The sequence below is a fragment of the Eutrigla gurnardus genome (assembly GCF_963514095.1).
Source record: "Eutrigla gurnardus genome assembly, chromosome: 16".
Classification (NCBI taxonomy): domain Eukaryota; kingdom Metazoa; phylum Chordata; class Actinopteri; order Perciformes; family Triglidae; genus Eutrigla; species Eutrigla gurnardus.
In genome coordinates this window covers 22,729,373-22,753,412 of record NC_139927.1, presented here as the reverse complement: position 1 = coordinate 22,753,412, position 24,040 = coordinate 22,729,373, and the positions used below count along the sequence as shown (strand labels likewise).

General features: G+C 42.5%; 1 protein-coding gene across 1 annotated transcript; it reads right to left on the bottom strand.

The window, feature by feature from the left end:
• Positions 1–478: 478 nt before the first annotated feature.
• Positions 479–23,251, bottom strand: psmc6 (proteasome 26S subunit, ATPase 6). The gene is made up of 14 exons (XM_084031097.1): positions 23,130–23,251; positions 22,488–22,567; positions 19,708–19,747; positions 15,217–15,269; positions 14,099–14,166; positions 10,571–10,685; positions 10,347–10,434; positions 9,211–9,272; positions 8,990–9,113; positions 2,354–2,415; positions 1,488–1,608; positions 1,329–1,409; positions 911–982; positions 479–829 (listed from the first exon to the last, which is right to left on the bottom strand). Exons 1-14 carry the CDS (start codon positions 23,212–23,214, stop codon positions 711–713), a joined length of 1,170 nt encoding a protein of 389 aa, XP_083887223.1. The 5' UTR covers positions 23,215–23,251; the 3' UTR covers positions 479–710.
• Positions 23,252–24,040: the final 789 nt, after the last annotated feature.

The following is a 24,040-nucleotide window of genomic DNA, read 5'->3' as shown; positions in this document are numbered from 1 at the left end:
TGTTTAACACTTACTACATAATTCCATAGGTGTTCCTTCATAGTTTTGACATCTTCAATATGAATCTACAACGTAGAAAATAATGAAACACCACTGAATGAGAAGGTGACTGGTACTGTACATGACTATCATCTTCCTGGTGAGACCACGCTTTACTGCTCCTACTTAAATCATTAAAAAGATGGGATTTGTAATTTTGTATTATAATTTGGCAACATATTCATCTGTGATGTGGATTATCCCGAGTAACCGGCTTATGGTTTCTGTAAAACACATTGCTGTTGACTTTTTCTAATGTATTTTCATCTAGTCCCATTATGTTGGAGAGCAGACATGTCTCTATGGCTCATATCTTCAAAACAAGATAACTGGCACCAAGCCATGAGGACTGATGAACAGATGTTTGTGTCCCTTTAATCAGTGAGATGCCAAGTATCCATAACGATCACGTCAAGGTAATGAGAGAGAAGACTTTCAGTACATGAAGTCATTTTATTGACAGAATAATCAGATTGATGCACTGATTAAAAAAGGCAGGTCTGACTACCAAGTGAAGACAGGACTGAGTGAAAGTCAACAGTGAGGACCAGGTACTTTTTCTAATAAAGACATCAACTAACGGTTAGTCCTGGTCTTGAAGCATGAAAAAAAAAAAGAAGAAGAAAAAAAAAAAAAAAACATGAAATCAATGAAACACATGAGGAGAGGGTTTATACAGGCTTGTAGTCCAGCTTAGACTCCAGCTTCTTTGAGTCGGCCACCTTCCTCACAGCTTTCATGAAGTCCTCCTGAGTGACGTACTCGCGGTCAGAGCGGATGGCGAACAAACCTGCGAGAGCAAACCGGTCCAGTCATTAGTCAACGACGTGGACTGAGTGAATTAAACTGATGGTGATGGTGAATGACCAACCTGCTTCTGTGCACACATTTCTCAGATCAGCTCCATTGAAACCGTCTGACAGCTTCACAATGGCTTCAAAGTCTGAAAACCACCAAAGACAGCAACTCTGTAAGGTGTTCCTCTGACAAGGTTCACATGCTGGATGGTGTCCACCGTTGCTAGGCATTCAAAGTTATGAATATATAGTTATAGAGGTTTTTAGTATGAAGTCAAACCCTTGAGTATTATATTTCTGTGCATTCATCAATGTTTTCTGCAATTTTTTTAAACAAGATTTAAAACAAAAACAAAAAAAACATTTTTGAAAATGATAAGTTAGGAGCTTTAGAAGTACAAATCCAAAGTCCTGTGGGAGTGAGAATAACTGACAAAGGAAGCGAGAGTCATCCAGGAGCAGATGAGACGGGATGCAGCTCTGTTCACTGACCTATTTCTCCGTGCTTGGTGATGGGACTGGAGTGGATCTTGAGGATGTCCAGACGAGCCTGTTCATTGGGCAGCTCGATGTCTGGAGAACAGAAGAGGACATTGGTTTTGCTGTGTGTGGTCACAGAGAGCACACATCATTAACAGGAAGAATGCTTACGGATTTTACGGTCCAGTCTGCCGGGCCGCAGCAGGGCGGGGTCCAGGGTGTCGGGTCTGTTGGTGGCCATGATCATCTTGACTCTGTGCAGCGTGTCGAAGCCGTCCATCTGGTTCAGCAGCTGACAGGACGATCAATCACTGCTGTTAATCAGCTGTTCACTGGACACGCTAACTTCTGGACACGCTAACTTCAATCCGACAATAATGAAAGATCTTCTGCATATAATGCTAATAAAGTTCAATGAATGAGTCAAACTCATGTCCTATGGCAAAGCAGTACTGTGCTTTTAGCCGGTCTGCTGCTCTATGTGACGTTTAACAAGTTGAAAACCTTTCCTCAGTGAAACAAGAGGACACGATAGCAGGAGAGCAGGAATACATTCAGGATGCCCAAGAAGCATTAGAAGATCTGAGGTTTGTAGATGTGCATCCTTTTCTTGTTGATTGGTAAACAAAGGCACATTCCACGCACATGAGGCTGCATGATACATCATCATCTTCCCTTCACATCAACATTGAGATTGCATTATGAGGAAGTCTAATAACCAGTTGCAGAGTGAGATACTGAAGTCCAGTGTCATGGGGAAGATAGTGTTGAATGTTGAGCTGAAATCAACAATCTCAGTTCAAAGTATTATTTTGTGTGTGAGTGCTGGTTGGAGGACCGGAGATCTCCAAGGAAGGAAATGCTTGGGCAGATTCAAAGATGGTGAGTCTAATTGTATCACTTCATTTAGTCTGTCATTAGAGTGGCAGGGTCCCTCGTTTTTGCATGGTGGTGATGAAAATCAAAAATGTTAAAATAATGACAAATCTCAATTGCCGCATATCAGAAAAGACATGACAATTGAGTGACTCGGTTACCTCCATTAGAGTCCTCTGGATCTCCCTGTCAGCAGAAGTTCCCTCAGAGAAACGGCGGCCACCTGCAAGGAACACCACACTCACATGAAGAATATACAGAAGAACGAACACAGAGCCACACGAGTCTGAAACACGGATTCACGTGAAGATGCTCATTTGGAATGATGAAATCAATCTTGGCGAGCGATCGCCGAGCAGTTTTTTTTAAATTATCCCGGTAATTTGTCGGCATGAGAAACACTAGATGTGGCGTGTGCTGCTTTGTCCTCTGACAATGTAAACAGACTGGTCTGTCTCAGTAACGGGCTGAATGTAAAGGAGGACTAAGCTGAATTGTTGTTCTATGGAGTGAAAAGGATTTATCATTCTGACTTCACAGCAGAATATTTCCTTGTTCTTTTTTCCATATTTGCATGTTCTATTGTGGACCTTTTTGAAATGTTCTGTTAGTGCATATAAGAAATATGCCTTTTTCAAGCTGACAGTTAATTTTGATGGCCTTGATGGTTTCTTTGGAAATCTGTAGTTCACATGAGAGAATCTGTGCTTTAAGTTAAAAAAGCTGCTATTTATCAATAGTATTTGAATTTTAATACTTCCTTTGTGTTGATTCTACATGAATTCCATCATTTTACATTTAAATATCCATTATAACATACTTAATTCTTAAGAAAGAAAGCGATTAATTGCGGCAAATTGTGCGATTAATTCGTTAATTTTTTTTATCGATTGACAGCACTAATACTATATATATATATATATATATATAAATATATATATATATATATATATATATATATATATATATATATAAATATATATATATATGTGTGTATATACAGGGCTGCTTGAAAGTATGTGAACCCCTTGCGCTGTTTAGATGTTTGTTGTTTTACCATGATTTTCTTATTTTCTCATCACCAGTTTTTATGTATGAAATGTCAGATATATGTTTATCAATTGCATGTACTTGCTTAGTGGGACTTGTTTAAGTAGCCCAAAAACTACATGAAACATGGAATTAGTGTATGTGCAAAAGTAAGTGAACCCCCAGCTGCATTGGTTAAGTCAAGCAGGTAACTCAGGTGAAACACATTTGGGTGCTTAGTTAATCATTTAAGCAGACCAATGAAATGAGACATCCTTGGGAAAGGGTTTGGCCTGCACTAATTAAAAGAGAGAGGAAACCAACCAAACCACTGTGGTCCCATACAAATCAACAATGCCGAGAGCAAAGGAGATATCCGAGGACATGAAGAAGAGGGTAGTGACAGCCCATCAGTCTGGGGAGGGCTATAAGACCATCTCCAAAAGATTCCAGCTCCATCCATCCACTGTAAGACAAATAATTTACAAATGGAGGGCCTTCAACATGACAGCAACTCTGCCTAGAAGTGGACGCCCATCTATCACCCAGAAGCACCAGAAAAATAATAAATCAGGTAAAGGTCAACCCACACATCACCTCTAGAGAGTTGCAGACCTCTCTAGCAGCTCTAGGGACAAATGTGCATGCGTCTACAATCAGACGAAAATTGAACAGCCATGGCATTCATGGGAGGGTTGCTAGAAGGAAGCCTCTACTCTCAAAAAAGAACAAAGCCGCCCGTTTCAACTTTGCCAGAGAGCACTTGGACAAACCAGAGGCCTTCTGGAAGTCCATTCTCTGGACAGATGAGTCCAAAATAGAATTATTTAGTCACAATCAAAACCACCATGTTTGGAGAAAAGCCAACACTGCATATGAAGAAAAGAACCTCCTCCCAACAGTGAAGCATGGTGGTGGAAATGTGAAGGTCTGGGGCTGCTTTTCTGCTTCTGGACCTGGACAACTCCATATTATCCAAGGAACCATGAATTCTCTGGCATATCAACAAATTATTGACCAGAATCTCCTGCCATCAGTCGGGGAGTTGAAGCTGGGACGAAAATGGATCATGCAACAAGACAATGACCCAAAGCATTCCAGCAAAACTACAAAGGAATGGCTTCAGAGAACGAGGATTCATACTCTGGATTGGCCCAGTCAAAGTCCGGACCTTAATCCAATAGAAATGTTGTGGCGAGACCTGAAGAAGTTGGTACATGCCAGATGTCCCTCCAACCTCTCTCAGCTGGCTGAGTTCTGCAAGGAGGAGTGGGCAAAAATCCCCATAAGCAGATGCGAGAGACTGGTTAGTGGTTACAGAAGACGTTTGGTTGAAGTAATGGCTGCAAAAGGAGGAGCCACAAGCTACTAATCCAAGGGTTCATATACTTTTGCACATGTTAAATTTTCAGTTTTTGTGAAATAAACCACTTTTGTTGAATTAAACAATGAAAATATATCTCTTTTTGTGTGTGTGTCCATTATTTGGAAGGTGTGCTTTACAAATTGGGATTTGGATGTATATGTAATAAGGTTATTTTAATGTTTTTTACAAAAACAGTGACCATGTCTGGAGGGTTCACAAACTTTCAAGCGGCACTGTATATATGTGTGTATATATATATATATATATATATATATATATATATGTATATTATATGTATATTTCCCCTACCATTGTACAGGCCAAGGAGACCTGCCGCCAGGCCAACAAAAAAAAATCAATACACCAAAAATAAGCTACCTATCAATTAATTCATAAATCAATAATCATTTACATTAGGAGCGCCTCCGCGCAGCACAGTAGACTTGCTCCGCAAGACGCGCGGCCGCAACAATCCTCGCCGCGCGCTCCTGCTACGTTCTTCTTCGTGTACTTTACGCGCTTGATGTTGTTCTGATGCCGTTCCGCCTCGTTAAACCACCACGATGTCGCTTTCTACTTTGAAAACACGGAAAGTTGACACTGTATTTTGATAAGCTGTTGCACTCTTTAGACTCGTGGTGTGAGCGGAACTTATACAGCGGCATTTATAAGAAAAATGCCGCTGTGTGTCTCCGTCCAAAATCCGCTTTCCTCGCGCTGCCTGCTCGCACAGATCCGCTCGTGCGCACATTCAAGCGTTGTCGAGAAATATATGCAGAGACGGCGCTCCTTAAAAACAACATCAAGCCATGCGTGTGTAGTATTAGGACGTGATGACGTACAACCGGCTAACGGGCCAAAGCCCGTTTGGGCTGGAGCAGTGTGAATGCAAAGCCGCGGGGGACCCCTGTGGGGGGGCAATCGTGCCGAGGCACGCTACTGATCGCGCCCTTAGGCAGCCTATGTTAATAAAATAAGGATTGTTTTTTTACTTGATAAAATAAGACAATATATGCACTCATATGTCGTTATAGTGTTTTACAGTATCTGTAGCTATTAATGTGATGCTCCTCATTTTCCAGCCATATTTTTCCGGCCCCTAATTTTGGATCATTTCCATCAAACGGCACCTTAATAAGTCACTCTCCCCTTGAATCCTTGAAAACCTTGAATACACTCCGGTTGAACAAAAATGTTGAATGCAAATATAATAATTGCAGAATTGCAGACTGCTTGCTGTGCCACCTGACGTGATCCAACTGCACCAATACACCATCCCACACGTCTCGTCTGTATAGGGTTTTTTCGGTGGGTACCACCGGGCCTGAAAAAAATTCTAAGGGGAAAAAAATTCTAGGGGAAACACTATATATATATATATATATATATATATATATAGTGTTTCCGCCGGGTAAGGATGGGGAAAAGGGAGTGTGGGCAAGTGGTTGATGGTGTGTACATCGCGCCCTGGCATGCGAAAGCAGTGGGGCATTTTGAATGCTCTCCCTCCGCAGAGAACCAGATGAGGCGTTCCGATGAGGGAAGCGGTCTCACCTGTGCGGCGAAGGCACAGCTGGGGAGAGTCGGCATAATGAGAGGGGCGGAGATAAAAGCAGGAAGAGATGCCCAGAATCGCTGGAGTAGCTACGGCGAAACATCGGAGAGGTGAATGTGGAGAGTAAGAGAGAGACAGATTCAAGCGCTGTGTATGACCCCCTTAGGACGGAGAACCCTGCTGGCTGCCCGACCCCCGGATCGTCTGAGAACCCCCCTGTGTACCGACCCCCGCCTGCCTGACCGCCATTCCCCCTGCCGAACCCTGGACCGTAGGACTACCCAAGCCCGGACACCGAACCCCGCACTCGCCCAAAGACGCCGCCTCATCTGCCCCCGCCCCCGGATCTTCGCGCCCCTCCCGACGGCGCCGCCCGTGCGCAACCACCACGCCGACGGCCACGAGGACCTTACGGCGGCCCCCACGCTGCACAGCTCCAGCCCTGTTCCCGTAATAAAATTGCAAAAAGCTGATTCTAGTGTGGACAGTGGTTTTTCTATTGGGATTGGTCACGTGGCATCCCTCCCCACACCTGAGGGTGCCACAATATATATATATATATTTATTAGGGGTGGGACGATACGGGTAACTCACGATTCGATACTGTGACGATATTTGGCCCACGATAATGATAATATCACGATACACGATACAAGAAATTTCATCAACTATATATCACGATATGTGACTGAAAAAGAAAAAAATATGCATAAAAAATAAATTCCAAAACTTCGTACAATGTACAAATGAATAAACACTGTCCAGCTGGACACATTAAAGTGCATGAACATTAATAACATGTCTTATGTAAACCAGGACAGTGCTTTCTGATACTGAAAAGTCAGTAGCAACTTGTTTTATGTAAACTTGGGCCCGTTTTAGTTTAACAATAGCTAAACAAGATAAGAATAACATCAAAATTTAATGAAATATTGGGCACATTTCAGTATGCAACCAATTATGTGCAGAGTTATGTTCACCCATCCAGTACCTGGGAAGTCGGGCCTCAAACCGCTTGGAGCTCACAGCAACACCGGGCAGCACACGGCGTCGCGGATCCACACATGCGGACCCTCCGGCGGACGGTAAACACGTGCCGCCCGGAATCCTGCCCGTAAATAGGCAATCGAGCCCGGCCGAAAAGTGGGTCCTCATGCCCTCAATGCTGTGTGAAAAGCGCTTGAAGCTCACAACAGCACCGGCCAGCACACGGCCACGCTTATGCGGCGTTCACACCGGACGCGATAGACGCGAATACAATCGCGTGAGACGCGCGCCGCTTGATCATTTTGGACTATTCGCTTCATTCGCGCATGACGCTCATTTTTGAACCGGTGCTGCTCTAGCGGGGGAAACAAGGGCAGCGCCGGCGGGGAGCCGGCGGGTCACGTCGGCGGACCCTGCTCCTCCGCCTCGGGGTACCCGATGCCAGAGTCCGTGAGTCCGTGAGCCTCTAAACGCTCGGAATCCTGTCCGTAAATAGGCAATCAGACCGGGCAGCGGGCGGCCCCCGCGGATCCACTCCGGAGAACCGTAAACTCTTAGACGCACCGACGGGAGTCTAAAAAAACCCGTAGACCCAAAATATCGATATTTGCCGTCAGTGTATCGATTAATTTATTGCGACAGAGAGCACAACAATATATTGCAATATCGATTTTTTTCCCCAACCATTAGGGATGCAAACAATTAATCGATTATCGATTAATTGTCGCTAAGAAATTACTCGATTAAAATAAATTAATTGCAATTAATTGCGTTTTGAACACGTAATTCCCCGCCAGTCCGCGTGAGGGCGCTCTTGAAGCCAGGCGTACTTGACGCACATGCGCACAACACAAGCGAAGCAGGGCTCTGACGACAACAACAAGACAAACGGGTAGAAGTGTTTCCCACACATTATGGCGCACAGCCATCTAATTTCGGCCGCCATAGTCTCGATGTTCGCCCAAAATTATTTCATCAAGGCAAATGGACTTAACTAGCGGCTCTAATGATAGGCCTAAACAGGAGGGCAGCAGCGCTTATTATAAGGGGAAATCCTCGCGCCTGGTTTGGCTCATCAACGTTCTGTTTTCCCCCGTCGCCATGGCAAGGCATCCCCCGCGCCGACCCCCCCCCTCAGCTGGCCAGGTTGATGGCGCGTATAGCCCCGTTCACATACGTCGCTACTCACCCGTCACTCGCTTTCTCACTGAATTCTACTCGCTGGCAAAAAAAATAAAATAACTGCCGCCGTCGGCTAGTTCAAGCCGCAAATCTCTGTGGAACTCTCTGTTGACGTCAACTGTCAATCATCTCTATTCTACATTCCGATTGGTACTCGCTTGGTACGCGCATCGCAGAAAGTTAAACTTATTTTATCTCCGTCCCTGCCCACATCGCATCGCCTGTCCTGACCACATTCCGCTAGAACACATTCTGGTGCTGGTAGAGGAGGGACTGCCTCAGATGGTTAACAGGTTGGTGCTGTGACCTGACTTTGTGTGAACGGCTCTGTGTGCCTCAACCTAACTTGACGTGGCTCCAACTATTCCAGCCACATTATTAGTCCGGCACAGTGCAAAACATGGAAGGAACGATGTTCTATCGACTGTGTCTTATGTTGTTTCTATTGAGAAAAAGTAATATTGTTTCATATTGTTTTCATGGCCCAGCACTACTGATACTACTCTACTCACTACTCATTTTGTGTGTTTTTGGTTTAAAACAAATTTGAAGTTCCATGTTCTGTCATCTATTATTCCCTTCCTTTCCTTTTTAGATGTATGCCATGGTATCGGTAATGAGATATTTAGACAGGGTGTTAAAGTCCTAACACCAAACCAGATGATTAGTGACACTCACCGATGGCATCAATCTCATCCATAAAGATGATGCAAGGCTGGTGGTCCCTGGCATAGTTGAACATCTCTCTGATCAGCCTGGCGCTTTCACCGATGTACTTGTCCACGATGGAGCTGGACACCACCTTAACACACACACACACACACAAACACACACACACTTTAGAATACAGCTGTTGTCAGTGCACTGACTGCACTGTGGTCGTCTGCTCTGACACTCACCTTGAGGAAGTTACAGTCCAGCTGACTGGCTACTGCTCTGGCAAGAAGAGTCTTCCCAGTGCCTGTTACAGAAGGAATCTCTCATCAACAGCAGTGACAAGTCCAAAACTTCTAAGATTAGATTTGTATCATAAATTTTAAACATTGAACAGTAAAACATAGAAATCTTGCGCAAATTAAATAATAGTAAAAAAAAAAGTTATGCTGTGTTCCTACCAAACGTAAAGCACATGTATCACTAAAGTGTATCAGCGTTGAGATTCTCCTCCCGTCGTCCTGACATTACTGAATCACAAATGGAGGGAAACTAATGTCTCCTGGGTCTGTGATCCCCCAGAGGTCTAGATAGTAGCTCACATTAGTCCAGGGACCAGACCAGACTATGTGGAGAAGCAAGAAGGTCCCTGCTGTATTCATATCTAGATGACCTTATTTGGAGTGTTGATGGAGCAGCTGCAATGTAAGCGTAGCACCCATCAATCCAGACTCCATTCAGAAAACAAGCATTTTAAAAGTAGTTAGCTTGTGGTCTTGCAGACAGACCGAATAAAGTTTGACTTCAGACTTTTAACAAATCACCATCATTATGGGATGTTGTTTCAGCATCTCTTTTATCAGTTTATGAAAATCACAGCCATTGTTTATTTTGGGTTCACCAGCCGACGTGCGTCTTGCTTGATCCAGTGAATCCAGCTTAGTGAAATTTTCTGAGCACGTTGTCATGCTAACCATGACCGAATTTAGTTTCCAGATGTATCTGGGACTTCCACAGCATGTAAGAAGCAGCAACAGTGGTAATCAGCCTTGATGGATGATAGCACGTCAGTGTCATCCTGGAGGTAAGCTCCACCTCCGCTCTGGTGCAACCAGTGAAAGCAAAAAAAAAAAAAAAAAAGCCACATTCTCCTGTGGTCAAACTCACGAGTAACACCAAGCAGACAGTTACTTTGCTTTTGGTATACACGCACCATTAGTGTCTGAGAAACAAATACCTGCTTAAATAGGATGTTGTACTAATATGTGATAAGTGTGTGTGTGTGTGTGTGTGTGTGTGTGTGTGTGTGTGTGTGTGTGTGTGTGTGTGTGTGTGTGTGTGTCTTTTATAAGGATGTGTGTATTTTCCATGAACTACTGGCCTGGAGGCCCGTACAGCAAGCAGCCTTTAGGGGGGATGATCCCCACTCTCTGGAAGAGCTCGGGGTTGGTCAGAGGCAGCTCAATCACCTGCAACCAAATAAAAGCAGCATCGTTTGAGACTCAATGAACTGGAAATAGAAACTAGATGTATCAACTGATACAGAGCCCCTTCAATCAAATGTTATCTCATAAAATCTAATTGCTGATTAATTGGCTTTTGTACCTCTCTCAGCTCACGGATCTGTTCAGACAGGCCTCCAATCTCAGAGTAGGAGACGCTGCCAGGATCCTCGTGGGACATGTTGTACACCAGAGGGTCCACCTCTCTGGGCAGGTACCTTTGTCAGAACAGGAAACACATACTGAGCAATATCTACACAAAATCTAATACTATAATGTACACAATAACTGCAATTTTGACAAATCAATCGCCACAGCTGTGTTCGTGTTTTTTCTCTTTTTAATTATTTGCAATCGGAGCGCTCATATTTGCACCAGCAGCAGCGTTTATTCTGCATTTTCCTCCCCCACAATGGAGGAGTGGAGGGACAAACCCGAGTTGGACGAACCACCCCATCCTACACAGTGTTTCCCCTACAACGATAAAGGCATGACGGTGCACTCATTCAATGGAACGCCCCACCAGGCCCAGGGCTCAACGCTAAGGTTTTTTTCCACTTGCCCGGTCGGGCCAGTGGGTCTGAATTCTACTTGCCCGAAGTAAATTTTCACTGGCCCCAAATATAAATAGTTGCTTGAAAAGTTCGCTTACGCTTGAGCTCGTACGCAGCCATCTCCTAGTTCTTCATCAACCGACTGCGGCGGGAGTCGAATAGTAGCGAAACTCCCGCCGCGAAACTCCCGCTACCTAGCGGTCCCGCCGCGAAACTCGAGATCGCGAAACTCCCGGAGTAGCGGGAGTTTCGCGATCTTGATTTTGATTGGCCAAAACCACATTTAAAAAAAATCTAATAGTACGGCAAGCATTACAAGCATTATCCGACGAGGGCAAGGGGAGGGGGCAACATCATAACTTTATCGATGATGATCGTTTTTTTTTTGTTTTTTTTTGCTTCGAGTCCTCCACTTGCCCGAACGGGCAAGCGGGTTGTCATAGTTACTTGCCCGACGTGGCGTTTTACTTGCCCTGGGACGTCGGGCAATCCTTATTGTTGAGCCCTGAGGCCAAACGTTTAAACTGCCGTTATTATAAATGGCTGTTTAATTTATATTCATTTGTTTTGTATCGTTTTCCTCCAGATATTTTAGGGCTGTCAAACGATTTTCAATCATTTTAATCCCCATTCGTAAACAACAATTACCCATTTTCTCTGTATATTGTTGTGGGAACGGAAAGATAAATGATGGGTATTGATTTTGATCTTCTGAATGCAACAATATTCTACAAAACCTTTGATAACTTTTGATGAGCTTGGTGTAGTGGTGATCCACAGAAAATTTGGTAGGAACTGGATCGACTGCAGGAGGAGTTCGCAAGAAACTTTTTTTCTCACAAAATCCCAAATGGCGTAAAGTTTTGGGAGGTGAACTTTAGTCCTCCAAGAGGCTTTTTTTTTTTTTTTTTAAGAGTATACAGATCTGCATATATGTGCCAAATTTCATGTCAAACAGAGTAATGTGGTCAGTGACATGGCCTGCCCAAAAAAGTGTGCAGGTGGCGCTAGCGAGCCATTTTTATCACGTTCACTAAAACAAAACATGAGTTTTACGTCCAAAAAAGTCCAAAAAAGTTTTACAAAGAGAGAAAAAACAACCCAAGCCTAGGTTAAACCTAGGAGGGCTGTGTGGTCAATGTGCTTCATTGCAGAATCACATGACATGGTTACGCTACATTTGAGTAAAAAGTTACAATTTTAAACTTTGTAGTGTGATTTGAAAGATCTTATAATGAAGCAAATTACATTTATTATATGGTGTTCATTCATAGGTCAGTATTTTATATTGATTATATAAAGTAAAAGATATAAGCCCATAAACTTGATAGCTATCCTCTTTTTCTGGTAGCCAACCATACTACTTTACCCTACTTTACTCTGTATGTAAAAACAATGATTTCTATTGTAAAAAATAAGTCTAAACTTTCAACTTCAACATTGTTTTCATTTCAATAATCGCCACACAAAATAAAAATCTCTCTTGACTGAAAGTCTCTACAACCTGCAGCCTGTCGGTCAGTCACCAGGGCAACACTGTTGTGAACGAAGCACACGTCATTTCTTTCCTGTTGTGATTGCACCACTGCATTAGCACCGCTGTACGTCATACTGTGATATTTCCCCGTTAATAGTCTGCAGTTTACGAATACTGATTTCATACTAAGGTGTCAGACATACTCATAAATGTCAGTATTGTGCTGACTAAATATATTGTTGAGGAGTTTCAGCTGAGTGTTGGCTAATGCTAGTAAAAATGCTAAGCCAACCAAGACCGTGACCACAGTAAACAGCCCTGGGCCCGGTTTCCCGAAGCCTTCTTAAATCCTTAACGCTACGTCATTCGTAACCCCTACTTAGAGTTCCTACTTAACCTTTCGCGTGTTTCCCGAAACGTTCTTTGCTACGAATCTCTTTCGTACGTCATACGTTGTTAAGGCTACATTAACCCAGAAATCCTCGTTGCGCATGGAACTGCACATTGCCAGTGTTGTGTTCTTACCAATGGTTTTAAGTCATTCATGAAGAAAATAAAAATAAAATGTGCATGCATTTCATCACAAGGCTAAGCTTTATCTCAACCTCAGAAGTAGCCTAGGTATATTACAGTGTCATTTAATTAGCCCATTAGGCCTAGTCAATGTCAAGGCATGTCATAAATGGACGCCGGTGACGGTTGTGAACGGTGGCAAAACTATGGCAGCGATTCAACGCATCATTGTGCTGAACCAAAGACGTCGCCGTCCTCGGAGCCGTTTAGTTGGAATACATAATTTCATAAGGATCAACTTCAATCCCGTGGATATATTGACTGACGCGGCTATATTGCATACGTTTCGACTACAACGGCAACAAATACGCATGTAATTGGCTCAATCTCCTCCATTTTAATAGCGCATTTTAATCTGATCGGTTAACCGGTTTCAACCGGTTAATGAGGCTCGGTGGTCGGTCAAAAATATTTTTAGTTTTGGCCATCCCTAGTTTCTATATTTTTATAGTTTTTATATTCTTTTTTTAAATCAGTATAGGCTATGGTAGTATGTTCGACCATGGTAAATAAATGTTTAGGCCTAGAAGGATTTCTAGCAATGTTTTATTCGCAAACACTGCAATAGTCTACATTTTATTATATAGTGCTGTCATGCTCCTGTGCATGAAATGCTGCATGAAATGGAAAATCGAACTCTGAGCAATCGATTTCAGCACTTTCTTTCTGGACAGCGCTGTGTACGAACGACGAAAGGAGTGTTTCTTAAGAAGACTCCTAAGAGACGGTTCGGGAACCCACGACTATAGAGGTAAACAACTTTGGTAAGTCATAACGTAGGAGTCTCTGTAGCGCGCTAAGAGTGGACGTTATCGGGAAACCGGGCCCAGTTAACTCCAACAACAACGTATAGAGTTTTGCTGTCTATTAGGTGTGAAGTTAGATTGTACAGGTGCTGCAGGCGTGCTAAAGCTAGCTTCCGCTGCTGTGCTTAAGCCGTATGTCCAGCTGTGGCCAGTAGAAACATACATTCTGCTTGGCCTCGTTTACGTATTTATTAGCCTGTGATTCTGTACATCCAGCCTACCTCATTATAGTGAGTGTAGTCATGTCCAAAGCCACTCTGGTGCCTGGTTTCAGCTGTGACTTGTCCAACTGCCATAAAAAACATCTTAGATTAGTATTCACATTATTAATTGTCAGGTCAGAAATGAGTGAGATTCCATGGGTACATTCCAAAATCATAACTATGAAATTACATGAAGCAGCCATGCTCATTAACAACACTGCCCACAGTGGACACATCCAACCAGAGACAACAAAGCAGACAGCATGAGTAGCACAGTAGCACTTTTTTAGATTCTTTAAAAACAGCTGTTTTATATATGCACATATTGACCAGTTTATGTGCCTGTATATTGGCCAATTAATTCAGCCAACCGATACATTGGTTCCTCCTGCTTCCCTGAAGTCTTAATTTTGTCTTCCTCATGAGTTGTGTAAATAATGAACGCTGACAGAAGAACTACAGTTTGAAGGCTATCGAAGATTTAGAGACGTCAGCAACCAGTGCAGCGAAGAAAACTGTACTCAGTCAACTGTTTGGTGATTTCAGCTGTGGTTGTCTTCTGAAAGTTGATTGCGTGTCTACATGGCCTTTTACAGTAAAACATAGGTGCCGTGAGGGACTTCATGGGGCCATACATTTAAAACCAAGCAAGTAGCAGACGACAAATCGCCATACATTCCCCTTCCTTGTGACATCACTTGACATGTATCAGACACAGCTTCCTATGACAAACTAAAGGTTTCATACTACTTTTGTTTACATATTGGCCCTTAGGTGCTTTAGGCCCCGGACACATCAAGACGCATCTTAACAGCGGCTTCAAAAACCTGGAAAGAGACTTTTGAAGTGTTCAATTGATCCATTTTTCGAATTTCAATTTCAATGCACCTTTGTCATGTCTCATGATTAATAGATCAAAAGAAAGCAGGTCAATTTAAATATTTGCCTGATCCGTCCATTTCCACTGATCCAAATGTTTTGCAAAGCTTGAGACAGTTTCTAAACCTTTAAGTCCAAACATAAATGTAAGCAGGTAAGTTTGCAATATATTCATATTTCAGTCTCCTCAAGGTGAAAAAAACCCCCACCACAATCAAATCGCCATGACATCTGGCAACACAGTGTTCAGCACCTACCTGTCTGCGGCATCCAACCACATATCTCGGGCCATTGGTGGCCTTGACAATGACTGGAATTAAACAAAAACACATCAGCATTACTGTCTGAGCTAATCACGGTTTGACAAGCATCACAGTCACAGGTTGTTTTTACTTAGTTTTCATTGGCTGCCAAGCTTCAACAGGGCGGCATTTTGAAATACAACACCGGAGGGGTATTCCACCAAACTCGCTAATTAAGGAGTAACATGTTCTAATATAATACTGACAACGAATTCTCGAACATGAGGATAGTGTAGAGGTAACGCGCTGGCTTTGCACGCGGCCGGCCACGGTTCAATTCCCGACTAGGGAACTTTGTGGAACTTCTTTCTTTGGCCGGAACTCTCTCTCTCGTTCTCTCTTTTTTTTTTAGATAGGCCTAGTAAATGCATCTACATTGACCAACTCATTTATCTCAACAATTCAATGAACACATTCAACGAACCTATTAATGAACTCACCTGAAAGGAATTTATGTGGCTGAAAATTGCATGCAGCAATGCCTTTGTCATTGGGATCTATATCATGCTATTAATAGTAACATCTTTATGCCTATCATGTTTTTGCAAGTTATATTTGGGTTCTGGGGAAATTGTATGACATATTTATCATAGTTAAGGTAAAATGTTGGTCTAATTCTCTGATCTAAAGACAATTATACAGGCAAAAAAAACACACATGAGATGTCCTCGCCGGGATGTGAACCTGGGATGCCCACGTTCAGGGGCAGGAGTATCACCACTCAGCCAACTGGGGGCTTTAGGTAATGATATGGCCAGTCGGTCTTAAACAAAATCAACGATTTATTCATATTTTTTTAATTGCAAGCATGTATTTTTAGACGCTTGATTAAAATATAGTCTGTTTGTACTTCATATATGTAATTTGGGTAATTTTTGGTCTTTCACGTGACGAAATCACGAGGACTAGGCTTGGCGGAACCTTCTGCTGGTGCAGTTGTTTCCGACAGACGGACTTCTCTGAAACACCCGCTAAAGTAAGCCTGATGGTTAGCCTGCCCCGGAGCAGGCTAGTTTGGTCGGATAAATTCCCATGGTTACTTAGCGGAGAGTGCCTCAAGTCACGTTGATGGAACGCAACTCTCGCTAAAGGTAGCGAGGCTTATCGAAATTAGCCCGGCTTTGCGCTTAGCGAGTTTGATGGAATACCCCTCTGGTTCACATTGGACACGGAAACGCAACACTTTTCAGTAGGGCTGCACGATATATCGTTTGAGCATCTTCAACAAAATGTACGTGTGAGCGATAGTCACATCGCAGAGCCTGCGATGTAGGAGGCAAATGAACTCATCTAATTTCAAGGGTAGCTAACTGACTTACAATGCATGTAGACTCTGCATGTAGACTCTGCGTGCCGACGCAGAACACGCGTTCTGCGTCGGCAGCGCCTTTCATCCGTTACAACGAGCGGTAACACAACTTGTTTGACCATTTACATCGGCACCACACAGCTCAGTATGACGAACGCAAAGCCAGATCTGAATGTCGTCCTAAGGCAGCTGGCAATATGCAAATATTTTTTATATAGTTTTGTTGAAATCGTGTTTACTTCTTTTCTACTAGATTCTGCTCTTATTTATTTGTATAATTTTTGATTAAAAAAGAAAGATGTTCAGTAATTCAGTTGTTGAATAAAAGGTTGAAACATGTTTATCACTCATTGTTAGTTTCTTAATGTAATTATGAAGCTGGAATGTTCCATTTTAATATAATATAATAATACATGATACAACAAAACATGTCCTCAAGTCCCAGCACAATAAAAGCAAGCAAAAAAATATCTAAAAACAGACAGAAGCCATTCTACTAACATTTACAAAAAGAGGTAAGTTCAGTGCAGGTTAATTGTCCACAAGATTTCAGCAGTGCTCAAGTGCTATTCAGGTCATCTGGTGAAAATTCCTGTATTTTTTTTAACATCGCAATATATATCGCAGGGTTGAAAAAAAATTGCAATGTTAGTTTTTTCCAATATCGTGCAGCCCTACTTTTCAGCAAAGTACTGTCCTTTCTGCACCCATGTTAACCAACTGGTCTGTTCTCACAAAAAGCTCCGCAGTTGCTTTGGCTCATTGTGTAGCTGCAGTGTTTCCCACAGGTTTGAAATATACTCGTAGTGGTAGCCGATGTGTCATTAAGCAGGGGTCTGGGGACTATAGTGGAAATGTCTTTATGTAACGAAAAAGTGTAACGGTGTTCTTGCATGGTGTTGAAGGGAATCATGGTGCCAATGGTTTATTCTGCGAGGTCATCATCACACATCAACAACATCAACTACACAAACTGCAATTAGAGAGGGAGGAGAGGGAGCATGTATGCTTGACAGGTAATGCAGCATCATTGTCGCTTGCTTTCATAGAACTCAAGCTAATAAGACAGAAAACAATTACACAATAAATATATATTTAGTTAATATATTCACAATATATTGCACGTTTACGAGGTCCCAGCAGGACGGTGACAGCAAACAGTCCCCAACAACGCCTACATAGTGACAGCAGACGGTCCCGAACAACGCCTATAGTGGCAGCAGACGGTCCCGAACAACGCCTATAGTGGCAGCAGACGGTCCCAAACAACGCCTATAGTGACAGCAGACGTTCCCTAACAACACCTATAGTGACAGCAGACGGTCCTTAACAACACCTATAGTGACAGCAGACGTCCCGAACAACGCCTATATAGTGACAGCTAGGGATGTCGGTTACCAGTGTAGCGGCGACGCCAAAAATGTTGATGATAACCATTACAGTTTTCATTTCAAATAAAATTATTATCTCTTTGGATTAGTGCGGTGTGGAAACCGTGTGTTTAAACTTTCCCAGCTTCATCCGAGTCAGCTGAAGTTGTCGCGCAGGCGCAGTGTGTAGCCTGCGCGTGTATCAACAACAACTACTACAACAACTTTCTTTAAAGTGATGGTTCGGAGTAAAATGCACCCGAGGTCATTTCCACCATGACATCCAGCCAAATACCCCGTCGGAAGCATTTTTAGTGATGGTCAGCATTGGTCAAGATAGCCGCTATCAGCCGAATGGCTTAGTACTAGCACTATGGTACAGGGGGTATATCTCGTAAATTACCCCAGTAATAATGCATGGACTTCCGTGTTTACCCAGCCGATGTCGTGACGCGAGTTTCACGCGAGAGTATGAAAAAGTTTTGCTGAGTTTTTATAAATGCTTGTATTATCAGGTCAACACATTTTTTATAAATGCTTGTATTATCAGGTCAATAAATGTTGACCTGATAATACAAGCATTTATAAACATTTAGCGAAACTTTTTCATACTCGTGTGAAACTCGCGTCACGGCATCGGCTGGGTAAACACGGAAGTGTCGTCTACACTGCGGTAGCATAGCAGCCGAGAATAGAAGCTATCAGGCAAGTGTTCTTTTAAATAAACTCCTGATGTACTTACAAACTTTCAAATGCCTCGTTTTGTGAGTACAGACCCTATGTGTACTACTGCAGAAGTTTGGTAACATTCCATGCATTATTAGTGGGGTAATTCACGAGATATACCCCCTGTACCATAGCGCATTTCACTCCGAACCATCGCTTTAAATTGGAATTATGGCAGAAGGAGGAGACGACAGCACTCAGGTAAGTTAACGTTTTAGCTGAAATGCATGGTGTGTTGACTTCAAGAATGCAATTATCCGTCTGTCCAATGTATTAACTTGTCAATACTTCTCATGTTAACAGAAGCCAGAATGCAGCGCCCACCACCAGCGACGATGCATCTAGCAGCTAATATTCAAAGCTAAATGGCTAGGCTAAACTTTCATTCACGATGAGACAGCGAAACGTTAGTCAACACTACTAAGGAAAGAAAAGGCATGCTTTTAATCAGCAATGTCATAAACGTTTGCCGAAATAAATTACATGGTACCAGAAGCATTCAACCTAAAATCCACGTACGTTCAGTGGTGGATTGGCACTAAACGGGACACTTTCTCTTAAGCTTGGCTGCTAGCCTAGGAGTTAGACGGAGGCTCACTAGCGAAGTTGGATTACTTTAATTTACTAAGACACACAGTGATGGTCTGAACCATGTGTCTTTGAAAACACGAAACATGAGTATTTGCCCTGTAAGATTATGAATTATGAACATAAACAGCGATCGGCAAAATTGTATGTACATTGATATGAAATGTAGCCTAATAATAATTAACAACATGATATATCCTTTTTTTTTTTTTTTACACAGAAAGGACATGCAGTGGGGCCACGAAGTACTGCTACTGGTTCATCAGTGACACAGACTGACAAAATTTCAAATTCACCCAGTTCATATACCGTCTTTGTCTTGCTGTTACACAGTTAATGCCTGAAAAGTCAGCTTGCCCAAATAATTCACTCTGCATTCAAATGAAAATACATTGCAGGGACATGTGCTGCAACACCTGTAGATTTAAAAAAAAAATCTTCCAATGAACTTACATTTCTCCTCAGTCAGCTGTTTGAGCACTTCTCCAACAATCTGCAGGGAGAGAGGCACAGATGTGGTTAGTAAGACATAATAAAATCAGTAGGGATGGGACGAAATATCGTTTGGCGAAATATCGCGATACAAAACGTGACGATACGCATCGAGTTTGACAAAAATGGATCGCGAAATGAAGACTAGATGGCACTGCCACATGATTTGTGTAGTATATAAATAATTTAGTGTGTGTGTGTATATGTGTGCGGCAGGCATACAGTCTATGGTGGCAGGCTGGCAGCACCATCTGCTGGTTAAGCAGCGGAAAACTAGATGAAAAAGAAATTACATCCGAGGAACGGTGCAGGTCACAGTCAGGTAACAGCGCATGCTGCAACAACAGTACAACACTGTACAGCAAGCTAACAAACATTAGCACCAACTACCTTGCCCTCAAACCGCCGAACAATGGAGTCGAATGAGGTCGAAATTGAGGACGCTCCGCTGGATACAGGTCATTTGTCTGGCAGTATTTTCTCATTAAAAAATAATTGGTTACTCTTCTCCTAGACAGGTAAGTTGAGCTTGGCTAACTAAGTTAGCATCATAGCTTGACGGGGATGGACATTTCGAATACTTTGAACTGTCGAGTAACAACGTTATTCATTTCGATCATAGAAACAAACGTTAGCAGCACAGCTAACTAGGGCTGTAGCGATACACTAATCTCACGATACGATACTCGATATTCAGTCAACGATACGATTCGATTCGATATAATTCAATACACTTACATCATTTTCTGAAAGATTTAAAAGGTACAGTGTGATTTTGGTGACATCTTGTGAGTGTTCCATTTACTTGGATTGAATTAATATCAACTGAAAGAATCAATTACACAATATATGGCTCTGACTGGACAGAGAGTCTCCAGCTTGCAAATGCTGGACAAAATAAATCAAATATGTGGTGAGAAAATAAGTTACATTTATTTAAGTGCAAACTGTAACTTACAAAGCACACACACACAGTGGGGCCGCCAGCCGGAATCCTGTACGCACTGTGCGTAATTTTTTTGAAGGTGGGCTAGATATTTAAATTTCAGCGGGTGACACCAAACAACGTCTGCCCAAGCAAGTCAGAGCTTTTCTTTCGCTCACACAGTGACCTGGAGAGACGCAGCCGCATTTGAGAGGACGATCGCGCGTGTGTGCGTAATAGCGCATAGCGTGTGTTGGTCCCTCTCCACTACACAATACAGCTCGGCTCTACTCTCGTCACCTCTCTGCTGCTGAGCACTGTGGGCCGAGCCGATGCAGCTTATTAATTTCATGAGGTTATTTACTTACCCACGATGAAAGAAAATAGCTGTGAATGAATAACAGCTGAGCAGAAGCACTTGCCGACCGTCGCGGAGAAATACGCATCTGGTCTGAACTGGGGGGCAACGGATCATGTGTGATTTTCGTTGCCGTGACGCTTTGCAGCAGCTCGTGTGAACCTGGCGTCATGCCGGCGTGAACTGGGCGGCCACTGAAGCACCGCGAACGAAGCACGCTTCCTTTCGGCGCCTTTGTTAACCGGTTCAGACCAGACGCGAAGCGCGGCGATCCTGCGCGGCCGTCTCTCGGCGCAGCGAGCAGAGTGCCAGGGGGATTTGAATGGGACTTAATGTATCGATACTCGTGGCTAAAAAATCAATACTTTCTGTGGAAACAAAATATCGATTTATATCGCAGAATCGATAAAATCACTCAGCCCTACAGCTAACGTTAGCAGCATTAGCACTGTCCTGTTACGGGCATCCGGCTGTCCAGCCGGCCGGACATCGGCTGGACGCTAGTAGCATTAGCACTGTCCTGTTACGAGCTGTGCTGCTAACGTTTGTTTCTACGATCGAAATGAGTAACGTTGTTACTCCACTGTCCGGCCGCCTTCGGCGCGTTTGGATACGCCAACAGCTCCGGCAACCTTGAGTCTGGAGGGGAGGGGGTGGAGGGGGAGACGGATACGACTCGCCGCAGTGTTTTGAATTTGAGTGTAGTATCGTTTTTGGCCACATTCTTACATATGGCGCCTTTAAGAGAGGCTGAGATAACTTAAACTAGGGTTAGAGCACTAAGGGAGTGTTCTTGTTTGTGTTTGAACTGTTGGGCCGTGTGTTTCCTTGTGTGCAACTGAAACAAAAATAAATAAGTTGTAATTACGCAGTAATATTTTGTTTTGTTAGTTTGTTATTTTGTTTTTTGATATCGTATCGTGACATATCGTTTCGTGACCCTGGCATATCGAGGTGCATCGTATCGTGAGTTTAAGTGTATCGTCCCATCCCTAAAAATCAGCCTCTGATCTGAAGGATTTAAACAACCCATTATGGATAATCTTTGTAAGGCAGGTATAACTTAAAGATGCTGGTCAAATCATTTTTGATAGTGAAACAGCTGTCCGTCAGCAGAAAAATATACTCCAAAAATGGAATAGTTGTAGGTTAAAGTATTCCGAATGTAATCCTCCACCTACTATGAAAAAGCCTACGTGACATCAACCATGCTGGTGAAAATCGATTCTTCCGCTTCAAATTTCCAACTTCATACATGTATTTAACAATACTCGTGGAATTAGCAAAATGTTAATTGTGTAGTACAGTGACAATTGAAACTCCCACATTAGGGAAATTCAATTTAGAAATGTGGATCGACAAAAATGTACTTCACTCAAATGTTGCAGTCACTTTAATTAATGCAGGACTGAGATCCAAAACAGTAAAAAGTAAACTAGTTAATGACAACATTCTTACCTGACCAACACTTTGCAGAGCCTTGAGATCGTTTTCTGATTTCTCGTACTGTTTAGTTTGTTCCCTCAGCTGTTCTCTCACTGGAACACAATCAGAATCACAATACTTTATGGATCCCTCAAGTAATTATACATACACGCGGGACACCCTGAATGTGTTGGTTCGACGAATCGTTATGAAACACAAAAACACAGGCAAGAATAAAACTGTAATAGTTTAGCTCATACTGTCAAACAAACAGGCTTGTATATGCTATGTCAAATTCAAGTTAGCTGGTCTCAGTTAGCTTGACATTAAATTATTGAGAAGTTAAAGTGTAAAGTGACATGACAAAAATACAATGTGTGCATCGACGTAATGGCTTCACAGGCTAACGATAACTGAATGTTAGAAATTATTATTCTAACCTTACTGTTCAACATAGCACGTACGTTACAATTGTTTTCTACTATCAGTAACATAGCACGGCTAGCGTTAGCCGGTTTAGCATTACTTCCATTCATTTCTATGAGAATGCTAACTGCATGACAAAGCACTAGCTAGCAGGAAAGCTAGCTGATGCTGGGTACACAATCATATTTATCTAATCAAAACAATAACATATTTCTCCAACACCACAAACGTTAAAAAAATGTCTCTTACGTTCTTTTAACCGTCCGTCAATTTCTTTGTGTTCGAGTAATTTTTTCCTGTAGTCTTGTAGCGCTTTCTCCCTGGTGTCCGCCATGATGCCTCAGTAAATCCTGCTTCGTCTTCTTCAGCTTTTAGTTTATGGCGGGTTACCTTTAAGTGCATTCCGCCACCTACTGTACCGGAGTATTATCCCTGGACTACTTAGCCTCATCAGGCTACAATTAAATAGATAAAGAAAAACAAAACAAAAATGGAGTTTTATTTAATCCTGCGTGGTCAAATTTCTTCATTATTTGTTTCTTGGGCATCGCCTTAGCTTCTCCTCTACCAAAATATATTATTATTATTATTAATAATTATATATATATAGGATTCTAATTAATATTGTAAAATAATACATTGATAAAAACATAAATAAATAACTTAAATAAATATTTATATATTATATACTGTAGACCTAACACTTGTTTCTATTTTTTCGCTCTTACTTTATTGGAAATGATATGTTGTGGTTTCTTTCTTTTGACAGATGTACTTATTGTAAGTCGCTTTGGACAAAAGTGTCTACTAAATGCCCTGAATGTAAATGTATATATATTCTCGTAAGATACTGAAACAAAAAAGAACAACACTTGTCCCCAGGGGCCTTTACTACTCAGTGAGTTCAACATACCAGGGGTCCGTTTCACAAAGCAGGTTCAACAAACTCTGAGTCTAACCCTGAACTCTGAGTTGATCTACTCTGAGTTAGGAAACTCTGAGTTTTCGGTTCCAGAACAGCTGATTTAAGTTAGTTTGATCAACTCGGAGTAGTTTCACCCGGAGTTAAGCTCGTGCACCACAAGTATAAAAAGACAGCATCAATGGAGCCCCATTTCGACGATTCACCATGGCAACGGAGAAGAGGAGGGCTACATTTT